The sequence below is a fragment of the Elephas maximus genome, chromosome X (genome assembly GCF_024166365.1).
Source record: "Elephas maximus indicus isolate mEleMax1 chromosome X, mEleMax1 primary haplotype, whole genome shotgun sequence".
Taxonomy (NCBI): Eukaryota; Metazoa; Chordata; class Mammalia; order Proboscidea; family Elephantidae; genus Elephas; species Elephas maximus.
Window position 1 is genome coordinate 68,877,071 of NC_064846.1, and position 14,872 is coordinate 68,891,942.

A 14,872-nucleotide genomic window follows, 5' to 3' on the forward strand; every position below is an offset into this window, starting at 1 on the left:
AAGTCAAGTCAACTCGGACTCATGGCGACCCTATGAGTACAGGGTAGAACTGTTCCATAGGGTTTTCAAGGCTATAACCTTTCAGAAGCAGATCACCAGATCTGTCTTCTTGGATCCCTCTGGGTGGGTCTGAACTACCACCCTTTTGGCTAGTAGTAGAGCACTTTACCATTTATGCCACCCACAGGCACATATAGGAAGACACAAAAATTAAAAAAAAAGAACCCCTCCCTTTTCAATCAACAATATAATAAATGCACTTGTTGTAACAATTGAGATTGTTCAGGTCATGAACAGAACCAAGAATGAGCTAGGTAAACATTAAAATCTCATTTTATAAATTCTTATCACAGATTTTAAAAAATATACATTACAGATCCAAACATCTTTCTGCATTGAGCAGTTGGTGCCACTTCTAAAACATTTTAGGTGTCATAGTGAGCAATGATAATGCTGAAAACATTATCCTAGTAAACAACACAAAAAGCTATTGTCTGTGGTATTGTATTTTTAGCATCATTTGCTCATTAATGAGCACTGGGATTACATAATAAAGAAACCTTCTCAAGATTCAGTCTCTTGTGAATTACTGGCCTTATACGCCTTAATGAATGTGAGAATAAAAATACTCCATTGATACTGACTATGCATACATATATGTGTTTCTTATGCACTGTGAAATCTAGGACATCTAGAAAAAACTGAGTGCCTAGTGTGTGGTTTTATAAATGCCATGCAAACATAAGCAAAAACAAAAATGGTGCAATGACAGTTGGAATTAATACTACCACTCTATTCTTATCTTACCCTGAGGTATTACACATTATTACAACTGACAGAAAAATACTACAGATTGTTTTTAAAAAACGTTGCATGCGTGTTGCAATCTCTACACAAGAGGAAGACTTAAGAAAGTGACCTCATTCCAAACAGTCCCCCTTTTACAATTCCATTCTAAATCTGCTCTATTCTACACTTAATTATGCCATCAGATAAAACATTTTAAAATGCCTTTCATCCCTTAAAGTTCATTTGGAAGTTAAAAAGAAAAATTGGGAAAAAAGACAATACCATTTCTAGAGCTTAAGAAAAAATAAATATTGCAAACCTAGAAGGAATATTACACTAATTAGTAATTAGCTTCCGATGAACTGAATTAATGTTTAGTCACTTATTCAACAAATATTTATTAAGCACTTTCATATGCCAGATACTGTTTTAGGCATTGAGAAAACATCAGTGAACAAAACAGGCAAAATTTCTGCCCTCATAGAATTTACATTTGATAATATAAATATTCCAGAATTTATTTAATCCAGTATTCAGCCAGTGTATAAAAAATTCAACTCAGTCTCTATCACTATGTGAACATGCTTGCTTAAATAACCTCCATCTCCAGATTTTTATTACTACTCTTAAAAAATTTACCACTTGAAAATTCTCATCTTTGAAATTATATGGGTTTTATTTGGAAATACTGAGTTTAATTCCTTAAATGACCAGTATGGCAATTTAGCTAGTAAATACACATATTAGTAGCTACTGCTTAGTTTTATGGAAGCATGATGAATTTAACTGAGATATGCAGGGAAAAAATATTCCTTAGTACATACATCTATATACGGCTTTATTTTTCTCAGTATCAAAAACAAATGATAAGATAACCTTAAAGTTCTTTACTCTTCCCTGGACTCCTAAAATCTCGGGGTAGTTTGGAAATGGATATGGATAAAAAAAAAAGCACAGTGTAAATAGATACAAAGAATCAAAATTTTCTAAAAGGTCTAGTAGTGCCTGTGTTATTTAGGTGATGCCTTTTATCTCCACACTTAGTGGTTGGATAGTTAAGGGACAGAATCATGACAATCAGAGAGAGCAAAAGCAAAAAACAAAATAAGAAACTCCAAAAATCTAAAGATATGAAAGTAAAAAATACAAGCCATTTTATAGTTTTGGAACAATTTAGTTCTAAAATCAAAGGTAAGTAGGTATGGAGCTGAGTCTACGCAATTCTAGAGATTTCAGACCACAAAAGTGGTTCAAATGGTTGGTCGGAAGAATTCAAGGCATACATAATTTCTTTGATATTCTTGTTATATTTTCCTTCATTGTAGCTATGGTTCCTTTGCAGTGTACTTGAAATAATTCTATGCGAAAGACTGGCTTACATGCCACAATAACAAATAGTTAAACTAGCACAAATTTAGCTATAACCTATATGTTGTTGCCCCCATTATTCTAATTCCACTTGGCTCTCCACCATCTGATTGATTTTTCTTGAAGTAAAAAATACACCATTAAACAGCCATGGTGTATTTTATAATCTTATATGTTCCTGTTCTGATACATAGATGTGTTAAGTAATAAGTGGCTATGCAGGCTGACACAAAGGAATCTAAGACATTGCAAGAAAAGTAATCATCCTTGGAGTAAAGACAATATGGAACAACCGATGAACCAAATGTGTTCAAAGAGTTGGGCAGGTGGGTGCACGGGCTGCCCACTTTGACATAATTAAATCCTGAATCTTTTGAAACTTTGGATTTCAAAATGGATGATTTAATAAGTTACTTTAACTCTATAAAACTGATACTTTCATTAAATTTTATTCCACCAAATGGATCATTTAGTGTATTTCTTTTTGTGCACATCTTAATTTTCCACATTTGGGTCTGAGCTTCTCTGAGAAGTGTCTTCCATCAGTGCTACTTTCTTCTTTAAAATGTTTATGGTTTGTTGATTCATTTTAATACTTTCTAACAGTTTAACAGGGTTTCAAAACTTATTAATAATCAATGCTCAAATAGCACTTATGAGGCAATTTATAAAGGCTGTTCTATATCTTTTTTTCTTTTTTTTTTCTATATCAGTTTTTCTGGATTTTTGATATATGATTTAAGGAGGATGTGAAAATCTGGCTTTACAGATTAATCAAGGAATAAATATCCTATATGACAAAAATATAATATTCTTTCATCATCACATATCCTTTTATCACCTTGGGGTGAATTTAGTCATGATTATTTCAGCATTTAATAATTACTTTAACGTACTTAGTCAATAAGTACCATATTATCATAACAAATTCTAGATTCACTGGAGCAAAAAGAGTAATTTCCATTGGGTGTAACATTTTAATTGCTTTAAGTGCTTTCAAATTAGTTACTTCATTTAATCTTTGTAACAGTTAATGCAAGATATATAAGTGTCTGTAGGCAGTAATTTATATATTAAATATTTCAATCAATTAGGCATTAATTTTACACTCTAAAAATGATCAGGTTTTAAGAAGGTACAAGTAACCTAAACAAAGATCCCCATGTATAAAGTGAAAGTGCTTACAGAAAAAGGGCGGGCGGGATTTAGAGACAGTAAGTGATGGGCTTACTACCATCTGTTACTTAGATATGAAGTGATAAAGGTGCTGTGGCATGATAAAGGTAAAGAAATTGAGAGATAAGGAGAAAAAAAAATAAGGAGAGGTATTGTTTAATTACAAAAATTTCAGACATGACAGTTCTAGTAATTTGTTAAAAAAAGTGTGTTTTCTTAAAATACATTTTTGAAAAAATTAGTGACTTCACTGGTTATTTGTTGAATAGCCTATTTTGATTTTTAGATATGTAAGGAGAAGCAATAGTTTTTATTAATTCTCGGTCCCATGAAAGAGTAATATATAATACAGGTCTAACCAGAAAAAAATTAGATGGCATATATTAATATTTAAATTATCTATGTAAAAAGAACAATATTTCACTAATATCTAATAATACAGCCTACTCATAACCAGCTCCCTAAACTTAAGTTCTAATTGCAATATTTGCTCAAAGTTTCGGATCAGATTACTGCCCTATATACATGCATACCTCATAATGACAGTGTATTTTTTATTTGTGTCAGTTACTTTTTGATCAAAATCATGATACAATAAAATCAACAGTTAAAGACAAATGAGATATGTCACCAGAATATTGGAAATGGTGGTTGAAAATAAGATCCAAGCTGATACTGTGAAAAATGAATCAAGGTATTAGCTATCAGAAAGCAAATTGTATCTATCAAACTATTGTTTTAAGAAATAAGGAGACTTCCATCTTTAATAGCTGCATGCATTCACCCAGGAAGACAAAGAAGCTTTTCCTGGTAAATTGACTTTGGGGTGACATAAATCCACAGACAATAACTATAAATCATAAACCCTGAAACTCAAAATGACATACCAACTTTTTTAAATCAATTCTCGCTGCTGGTTTATCAACTAACAACAGAAACCCTGGTGGAATAGTGGTTAAGAGCTACGGCTGCTAACCAAAAGGTCAGCAGTTCAAATCCAACAGGTGCTCCTTGGAAACTCTATGGGGGAGCTCTACCCTGTCCTATAGGGTTGCTATGAGTTGGAACCCACTTGATGGTAATGGGTTTGGCTCTTTTTTTTTTTTTTTTTAAATAACAGGAGGCTCAGCCTAAAAGTTCAGCATTATCCCTTCTCCTTTTATTCTTTTACACACATTTTAACATTATTTATGTGATTTTTGTTTTGTGTCAACTCAAAACCAAAATAAATTATATTGTGAATTTCAAATTATAACATTAATACATAAATTATAAAAAAAAAAATTGAGCCACACAGGCCACATTTTGAATTTCAGTTATAATACATTTGGGTCAGAGAAATAATGAGGCAGAATTCTGTCTTTAAAAACTGAATTAAAAAAAACTGAATTAGCATTTATGAATTCTACTACTCTGTTCTTAATTTGAGCAATAAATGCATGCGCTTTTTTGTGAGGTGTGAAATCATCCTGAAAAACTTGGCCTTTGTTCCCAGTTCTTTGGAGCCATGCCAATGCCCCAGGCTAATGAGTGGGGGCTGACCAGACCAAGATGGACCAACTGGGAGCCTGATGCTGACCAAGCCTCAAGAGGCATGATGTAATCTATCATGGCTACATGCAGAGGCCAATAAGAGCCCTGAACCCTGAGGCTCAGAGGGGTTTCCTGGTTGGTGATCATGAATGGGAGAGGGTAGCACTTCTTAGGGGCATGAAAACTCCTCAAAATGACCCCTCCCAGTCCTAAACCTATGTGTCTCTTCACCTATATCCTTTTCTGTTGTAATAAATCTGTAACCTTAATTATGGTATAAAAAAATACTCTCCATTTATTCTGCAAGTCATTCCAGTGAATTAACAAACCCACAAGGGGAGTGAGAGCCAGAAGTTTTTGGTGCCTGCCTATTTGGCAAGAAAGTGTCCTAACTTGTGAGCTCTGACCTGGCTCTGAGTGGCTAGGGTTAAAGGAGGGCTACATGGGCAGCTAGTCTGAAAGATGTCCGTCTAACTCGTGAGCTCTCACCCAGCTCTGGGTAGAACAGGTTTGGAGAGAAAGTGCCCCAGTGAGTGGTCAACAATGAGATGAAAAAGTGGAAGGGTGAGGACTGGATCCATCCCCACATTTTGGGGACTGAATTCATGCTTATCCTTAGACACAGCAATGAAGGTGGTATTTGCCCACTGTTACCCTTGGTTAGTGCACAGGGTTTAGACTGGTTTTCATGAAAGAATAGTATCTATAATGGATACAATCCAAATGTATTTACAAGCTGCTCATACAAAGATAAATTACAAATGGTGGTATTTCTATTATTTTTCCTCTCTCATTCTTCTTAATACATAAGAGAGTGTTTTGCTGATTTAGCAATATTCCTCACACCTGCACCAGGTTATTATTTCAAATACATTTTAATTCCAAATATAACACTAATCATTCAAACTTCAATTTGGGCATTCAAAAACAACTTGTTAAATTTGAAAGAAATGCTAATTTTAGAGAAGGCCTGTTGGGTCCTGCTTCAATATTATTGTATTTGAGAGACTGCAAAGATAGTCAGTAAATACTGAATATTTTTCAAGAGAAGTCTCTTTACCAAGTGTAAAGATCTACATAATAACTATTTTATCTCTTCAAAATAGTAATTTATGTATAATTCTCCCCCATAAAAATCTGTTTTAAATCAAAATAATTGGATAGATCCATATTTTGTACTGTATTTCTCCCCTCTGAAAGTAATTTCAAATACAAACCGAAAATTAGAAAGTTTTTATATTTAATTTAGCAATGAATGGACATTGTGCCAAATACATAATAAGTGTTTAAGAAATGTTTGTTGAAGCTCTGGGTCTTCAGTTCTTCTGGTTTGAACTCTTTTTTTTTTTTTTTCCAAGAACATATTACTAAGACTGGCAATGACTCCGAGAAACAGTAAGAATGATTTACAACTTGGTGTGTTCATTATCTCATACATATTCTATTGTATTAAAAGATCTAATTTTTTCTGACAAGAGTATATTTCAAGTACAATCTTCATCTGCAGTGCTTTTTGTTACAAATTACACTACGTTTTTCTTAGGAAAACAGTTTTCCCAGTTAGTAGGAAACAAAACATTTAAATTAATGAAGTAATCCTGCATTTTTTCAAAATATTTATAGGTTTCTCCTCTTTAATTTTTATTCCTTTGTCTTATGTTTCCCACTTCGTATTACCCACTCAAATTCATAAAGAAATTAAAAGTGATGTCTTTCATTATTACCCTTCATTCAGCATACGCCAAGCTTTCTCAACACTAGTAAAGAGTCTCGCCTCTACGAGGTAATAGATTAGCACATTGGAAAAAGCATTACGTGCTACTTTGTTTTTATAAATCACGTAGTATATTAACTTCACAATGACTTTAAAAAAAAACAGTTAAGTAACCGTCAAATGGAAAGTCAAAAATATACAAGTTTCATCTCCTATCAAACAGCCAAATTCCAGTTGTAGAATATTCATGGGATATTTTTACATTTATAATAAAAATCTTCATGTCAATATGAGTGCATGTGCAGGTATGTGTGCACACAAGGAGAGACAGTATCAATGAAAATTACCAGTTGAAATGCAAGCCCTGTGGTCAGCAGTTACTCTCCTATAAAGATGGTCCCAAAATGCAGTACTTCCATTATTTTCCACACCAAAGCATACTCAAGTGATGAATATAGAGAGACCAAAAAGATATTTTTATTTAGGTATTTCCAGCCATTCCTATTTTTACTTATTTAGCTATTGTGCTGCTTAAGAAAAACATGGTTTGAACTTTCCTTATTTATGAAGGTTTGCAAACAATTATAAAATTCATCTTCTCGAAATTTGATTTCACTTTGGTTTTGAAAAAGAGATATAAAAGAAAGAAAATAAAAGACATTATTCTATTAGGTACTACGGGCTCAAATTATTTGTGAAACTTTTTCCTCAAAAAAAATTGTTTTTAGAATTACACCTTAAATTATGATGATTCAAAAGTTGAAATAGAGTACTAAATGAATGAAAAATTCCCATTGTCTCATTTTAGTTAAATTACAATTTCTATACAGTCGATACCTTGGAACCCTATAGGGCAGTTCTACTCTGTCCTATAGGGTCGCTATGAGTCAGAATGTACTTGTTGGCAACGGGTTTGGTTTGCTTTTATACAGTTGATAAACTTATTACGTTATTTTCAAATTTTCTTATCATTACAAGAAATATTGTAAATACTGGGAATTTTTTTTCTTTTCAAAGACATTCAACCCCTTTTTGAAGTTGAAAGAATAGTGAGCTATCACAATCAGAACTATTTCACTATTTCTGTAACTGTTACTCTAGGAAATTGTGGTCACATGCTGGATCAACTCTTCCTATAAACTGGCAACCTGGAAAATAATGGCCATTGCTATTCACATTAAAAATATTTTGCATCAGGACTGAGTATTATAGATGGCACAAAAACAAAATTTAGAAGCAAATGTGATTATGCCCTGAAAAAAAGAAGTCTCTTTTCCGTACTTTAGTCATATTTATACTTTGAGCATCTAGAGCTGAGGAGCCCAGTATAGTAGTTCTTAACCATATATGGCTATTAAGAATACAATTTAATTTAAAATTCAATTCCTTAGTCCAACAAGGCACATTTCAAGAGCTCAATAGGCAAATGTGGCTAGTGGCTGCAATATTGCATGACATAGAATATAGAACATTTCCATTGTCACAGAAAGTTCTATTGAACAATGCTCGTTCAGATCAAGAGGTCAATAATCTTGAGCTATGAGTGCTCCTGGGAAAGGGAAATGATGGTTGAAGTACCCAATTCATAGGTGGGAATGGGGGAAGATAAAGTGAAATAGCTCAAAAAAATGTATTATTAAGCCATTTAGGAATTAATACTATTTTACGGTGTTAAATCTTGAAACTATTAGATAATAAGTATTTCTTTAAGAGATTGGTAATTTTTATTTCAAGGAGAAACAGTCAAACGTCCTCTCATTTTAAATTATAAATCACATTCCTTGATATCCTCTGAGATAAATTGGGAAAAAAATGTTTTATAAACAGTACCTTTAAAATATTTATTTTGATAATACATTATATGATCCAAATAAAACCTATGAGAAATGCTATATAAATAAATGTACTGTATCTGAGACACTAAAATTATGAAGTAGTAATATACCAACACAACTACCCAGTTGATAGTGTTTAGTATATTGGGTAGGCTTGATAGAAGTATGGAGTACTGATCGTATTCTTCTGATTTACCACTATTATAGTCCTTAAATGGATAATATGAAGAATATGATGCGTGTTAAAAAAAAAAAAAATGATGCGTGGTAGAAATCAGCAATTCTTCAAGAGCTTCCTATATAGGAAACTGATGGGTATACTGCAAATATTCTAACAGGCAACTATGTAAGTTTGCCGCTATCTTGGCTTAATAATATCAAAAATGCATGCATTCTAGAAATAAGTACTTGTAATGTAGAACCATACAATGCAAACCACTGTTTTCTAAAATATCCAATGATCCTTTCACGCTTAATCTTTCTTTATTGTACCCCTGCCTGCACTGCTGTCTTACTTCTCTGAACTTAGAGAACTGATATACATTTACTGCTACAGTTTATGTATTTTCTCATATTTCTACTACTGCCCAGACTTAATCACTGACCTCAAAGTTCTGCACTGTACTGGATACAGTCTTAATGGATGCTGATAATTTATTGTTTTTATTTACTAACATATTCATATAAATTTTTAATTAATGTCAATAAAGAAAATTACTCAGAGTTTAAAGAACTTAGCCAAAGTTATAGTTAAGGCACTAGAAAATGGAAATGAAATTTTCAGTTTTTCCTACACAATGTTTAGCCTTGCACCTAATCTCATTTTTCCCCAAATTTCCCATTTCCTATCAGTTAGCTCTTCTCCATTTTAATTTTATTCTCTCTCAATTCTACTTGAATTAAAAATGAAGAAAGGCAGTGTGTAGAAGATCTGACAATCTAATTTCATTTTAATGTTTTCATACCAAAATTTTTCGGAATTTACTATAATACTGTAATACTTCATGCTTCATACATTAAATTTATATGGACATTTTGTACAGTAAGAATCTTTTTTCACCTTTTCCATATTCAATAAGAAATGTCTATTTGCTTTTCATTTTACACCCACTTATTTTTTTCTCATGTGTCAATATGTCAAAATATTCTCTCTTTCACAGGGGATGATTATACTCAGTATTATTTTCAAACTAACAACTGAGTCCACACACTAAAAAAACTTGGAAAAAAGTGGACTTCCGTTTCTGTGTTGTGTGCAACATTCATGAAAAAATGTAAAATCTATTTTTCATCTATAGTCGTTATCAACTGCATGAAAACAATAATTAGTCTATAGCTAATTCCACCATGCTCTCTCTCTGTCACACACACACACAGAGCACAAAAGCTATTTCCTAGAGCAATTGTTTAAATATGCTTTTGGTTTGATTTTCTAGTTTTAAAAATAAATTAAAATTTCTCCATATAAAGAATTAAATGAAAGAGTCCATCATTCATTAAACTGTCTTAAGGATCAATACTGATTTTAGATGAATCATTCATTCAAGGATTCACATACATGGTGACAAGACCATTCCTTAGAAGGTATTGCTAAGTGTATTTAACACAGAAATCAAGACAGCCATTCATTTCTAGTACTTAAAAATCAAAGTTATAAAACATTACCATACCCAAATGTAAACTGCCCTAGCAGATTTTTTTTTTTTTTTAATTATTTACAATTTTCCAGCATGGGTTTTGAAGCCACATTGCCTGGGTTTGAATCCAAGATCTACTACTTAGTAGCTGTGTGATTTTTTTTAGCCAGTTATTTGAACTCTCTCTGACTCAGGGTAAAATGGCGATAATTACAGAATCTGACGCTTAGTGTTACTGTGAGGACTAAGCGAATTAACGTTATTTCAAGTACTTAGAATCTGAGTGCTGCGTGTGTTTGTAACGGTTGCTATTGTTATTACTAAAGAAAATAAACAAAAGTGTTTGCATATCCTACAGTCACAAAAGAGCCCTAGTGGTGCAGTGGTTAACAGCTCGGCTGACCAAAAAGTTGGCAGTTCAAATCCACCAGCCGCTCCTTGGAAACTCTGTGGGGCAGTTCCACCCTGTTCTATAGGGTCGCTATAGGCTCACTATGACTCAGAACAGACTAGAAGGCAATGGGTTTCGTTTTTTTATATAGTCACAAAAGCATGTCCAATGCTGTGAAAAAACATAGAAGACTTGAATTCTAGCTCAACCAACTCTCCGCATAAGTAGCTACATGACTTTGCCAAAGTAATTTAATCACTCTGGACCTCATTTCCTCATTTAAGGTGAGTAAGGCTGGAGTTCTTCTCTAAGATTCTTTCTTGTTCTAACATTCTATGATTGAAATAAGCTTTAATCATAAATCTTTAATCATTTGCATAATGAATCTCAATTATGAGAAATGTCACTGTTTTGAAGGATTTTGCACTACAATCTCATATGTAAGGCCAACATATCTTATACTCACCAATTGCACTTCATATAATTTTCATTGTTTTTAAAATCATACATGTAAGGTTAAAGGCTATATGCTTTGTTGTCCCTGTGGGTAGAAATTTTATGGTTGTTTCCTAGCTTGGTAATGTTTTTTTTTTTTCATAGAATTTATAATGTAAAGCTTGTTTTAGAACATTATTTTAATTATTGTTTTCCATTTTCAGGATATTTTGTTGATATTTCACCTCAAAATTTTATAAATCTTGATAACATTTTCAAGAAGGATATATTCCATTGACATTTACCTTTAGATATTATGATGCTTGGTTTTCAAATACCTAAACTGACCTATTTACCCCTTTGATAAAACTGCCCCATAAAATTTCCAAGGAGTGCCTGGTGGATTCAAATGGCCAACTGTTAGCAGTCATAGCACTTAACCACCACACCACCAGAGTTTCCTGTGATAATCCAGGAAACATATATTGACTCATTGGATGTTCTGAACTGTTATTTTAAAATTTTAAAAACAAATATAAATTAGAAAAAGTGGAGGGGTGTATTTTAATTCAATAATTATAATACTTTAAACCCTGTAATTCAGCATTATGTTCAAAATAGTAAACCAAACACATCTCACATAATCAAGCGATTTTTAAAATAGTTCAAACTAAAATATGTTAATTATATCATCATCATTTCCTACTGAAAATGATAAAAAAAATTGACTTCTGTAAAGTTGATCACTTTAAAATAAAAAACATATAATTAAAACTTGTTATAGCTGACAGCTACAACTTTGCGCCTTCAAATTTTTCCACTAATTACTGCTGCTAGTTTTCCAGAGAAACTGTTAAAATGAGTCAGGTTTGACATAAGGACAGTTTCTCCAACTCTTTTTTTTTTTAATTCAGAAAAAAGCTTTTTTTTTTTTTTTTTTTAATGAAAATACGGTATCTATTCAACCAGTACTTTATTTTATAGACTACTCTTATTTTTTCTGATTTTGGAAGATAAATATTATTTTGTAAAGCATTATATACAAGCAAAACAAAACAGCAAAAAACACACAAAACTATATTTGTCCTTTACTGAAATATATCTAAACTCTGAACCCTAGCATTCAAGGTCCTTAATTAGTTGCTTCCAACATCTACCTTTTTCTTTAATTTATAATCTACGACCTCTTTGGCCAAGCCAATCCCTACTCTCTACCCATATTTTCCCCATCTTCTCGGGTCATCCAAGGTCATCATCTGCTTCAGGGAAATTAAAAACTCATTCTTCTAAGAAACTTTCACAGGTAAACATCACATAGAGAATACCTGAATAAGGATAAGAGGAAGGATAATATTAAAAATAAGTGCTTAAAGGGCTTGTAGTTAAAATGCGACAATTATAGGAAAGGCAATCAGGAAAGTCTTGGAGCAATGAGTTTTAACTTTAATTCGGGGGGGTCAAATTACGTAGTTACTAAGTGTCAGGGACGTTCAAATGGCACGTTCCCTTGCTCATCTGTTCTTTTTCATTTACCCCTTAATAAATTTGTAGAATATTGTTTTGAACTGAATGTCTTGTTGAATTTAAAAAAATTACCATGCTTTGATTTGAATTTGTTATTTTAATAAGTTACTACTATAAAAACGGAGACTATGCCTCCTCATTTTTTGTAATCCCCCTCCACTTCCTCAAATTCTTTTGGAAGCAAGCCTGGTATAAACATCAAGTATGTAAAATTCCATATGCATGTTAGGGGCAATAATGAATAAAATTAAACTAACCCATCAAAGATTAAACTATAAACTGTGCTATGCATGGTAGTTTGCAAACTTAAGCTGTTTCTAAAAATAGTATTAATGTGATGAATTATGTTCCAGTTACCTGTAAGGGGCCTGAATAATTTGGGAAAGACTATGAGGCACTAAGGGAAATTGGAAGGATCAGAAGACATGGAAGAGGCTGTGGATAAAACTTGGGAAGAACAGGGGTACTAAGAAAAGGCAAGGGATGACTGAAGAGAGGCAAGGAATGATTTTGAGGATTAGGAGGAAATACAGTAATTAAACAATGAGACCTGGTAGCGTAATGGTTAAGTGCTCGGCTGTTAATGAGAAGACTGGAGGTTGAAACCCGCCCACTCCTCCTTGAGAGAAAAGACTTGGTGATATACTCCCAGAAAGATTACAGCCTAGGAAATGTATGGGGCTGTTCTGCTCTGTCTTACAGGGTCACTACAACTCATAGTCAACTCTCAACTCGATGGTCACAACAATAACAGAATAATAAGTGTTCCCAGAGTCTAACCAGGACAGGAGCCCTGGTGGTGCAGTGGTTAAGAGCTCAGGCTGCTAACTGAAAGGTCAGCAGTTTGAATCCACCAGCTACTCCTTAGAAACCCTATGAGGCAGTTCTACTCGGTCCCATAGGGTCATTATGAGTCAAAATCAACTCGACGGCAGTGGGTTTGGGTTTTTTGCTAAGTAGGACAAAAATGCATGGAAGCTAATTGAGAATAACTAGGGTGACTGAGATAACAGGGAACCTAAGGATTGGGTAGAGACTTGGAAGAATTATAGAAGCTCTAAAGACTGGGAGCTATTTGAGAAAATGAGTGGAATGACTGCCGGAAATAACTTCAGTGACTGGTAGAATTGCAGGACCGAAAAGTACAGAGGGAAAGTAAGGTGATTTGCAGGGTCTGGGATGTGTTGGGCAACACTGAGATTATGTGGATTTGAGTATTTGGGGGGAATAGGGTCAAGTAATCATAATGACGTAAAAAGTAAAAGAGGTTGTTTAAACAAGGAGTAAAGTGCCTAAGAAATTTAGCATTGACTAAAACTTTCTAGAGATTTCTTTTTTTTTTTTTAGCAATGCCAGGGGGTGCATATTTCACTCCCTTCTTCTGCCACATGGAAGACAGAAAAAAAAATTGGAATTTGTGGTGAAGAGCTTAAATACATTATTTTTACATAAAAAAAATACTGTGTTATATCAGCAGCAATGTGACAAGGCTGAAGGGATGGTTGGAAGACACGTTATCCCTTTGTCTACAAACTTAAATGATTTTTTAAATGAACTAAAACCTCATGACATTTTGCACCGTTTCCAAATTTCATGTAACTAAATAGAATTTTAAACATATCTCCGTACATGATATTAATCAATATATTTTAATATAATCTTCCTCTTCCCCCCATCCATTCTCACTGTTAACATTTTAAGCTTGAAACAAATCTTGTAAGAAAAAAAGTTTAAATACTAAAAATAGGAGTTCAGAAAAAGTTAGTACCCCTGAAAAGATCTAGAGTAATGGTGACTTACATGTTATTTTACGCATATAAGACTCACCTTGAAATATCTGAACTAAAACCCACTTTGGTACAGTCCTCATAGTGCTCTGCAATCAGCTGTGGGGTGGAGAATGAAAAGAGGGGAAGAAAAATGTCTTTGTCTCCAGTACAATGTAATCAATTCAAACTTAAATAAATTAAATGCACTAAAAAGACAGGGCTTTAATAACCCAAATGCTGTACTAGGTGGCAAGTTCTACTGCTGGATCTCCAAGGCTCCTTTAGTTTGAAGGATGCAATGATTCTGCATTCCCTGGTAAATAAAGTGCTGTTAGCAGCAAATCAACTAGGACTCTGAATGTAGGCACAAAATATTCCAGGAATTCAAAATAATGGGAGGTCTCTGCTATCCTTATCTGCTAAGAAAAGCTTAAATAAAAATACCATTTCCACTAATTAGTCGTCATCCCTAGATCATTATAATAGATTTATAAACCTAATACACAGCATTGGGAATTTGCAGGTTTAGCAAATATTAGAAAGCATTGATTCAAGGTAATACATATATGAACTATACTATCCCCATTGGATAGTAGAATTTATTTCCTGACTCTGAGAAAAATGATCATGCCTTGAATATTAGTCATGTATTATGTGAATTCATAATTACCTACATACCAATTTCAATTTGATATCCGTTA

General features: G+C 33.1%; 1 protein-coding gene across 3 annotated transcripts in view; it reads right to left on the reverse strand.

Annotated features, from left to right (window-relative positions):
- PCDH11X (protocadherin 11 X-linked) overlaps nucleotides 1-14,872 on the reverse strand; it is an 857,900-nt gene that overhangs the window by 810,196 nt on the left and 32,832 nt on the right. For 2 of the 3 annotated variants that reach the window (XM_049872538.1, XM_049872540.1), the window contains exon 3: nucleotides 14,230-14,288. The exons of the other annotated variant lie outside the window; for it this stretch is intronic. In XM_049872538.1, coding sequence (XP_049728495.1) covers nucleotides 14,230-14,272 — 43 coding nt within the window. In that variant the 5' untranslated portion in view covers nucleotides 14,273-14,288. The remainder of the gene's footprint in view (nucleotides 1-14,229; nucleotides 14,289-14,872) is intronic. 3 annotated transcript variants of the gene reach the window in all.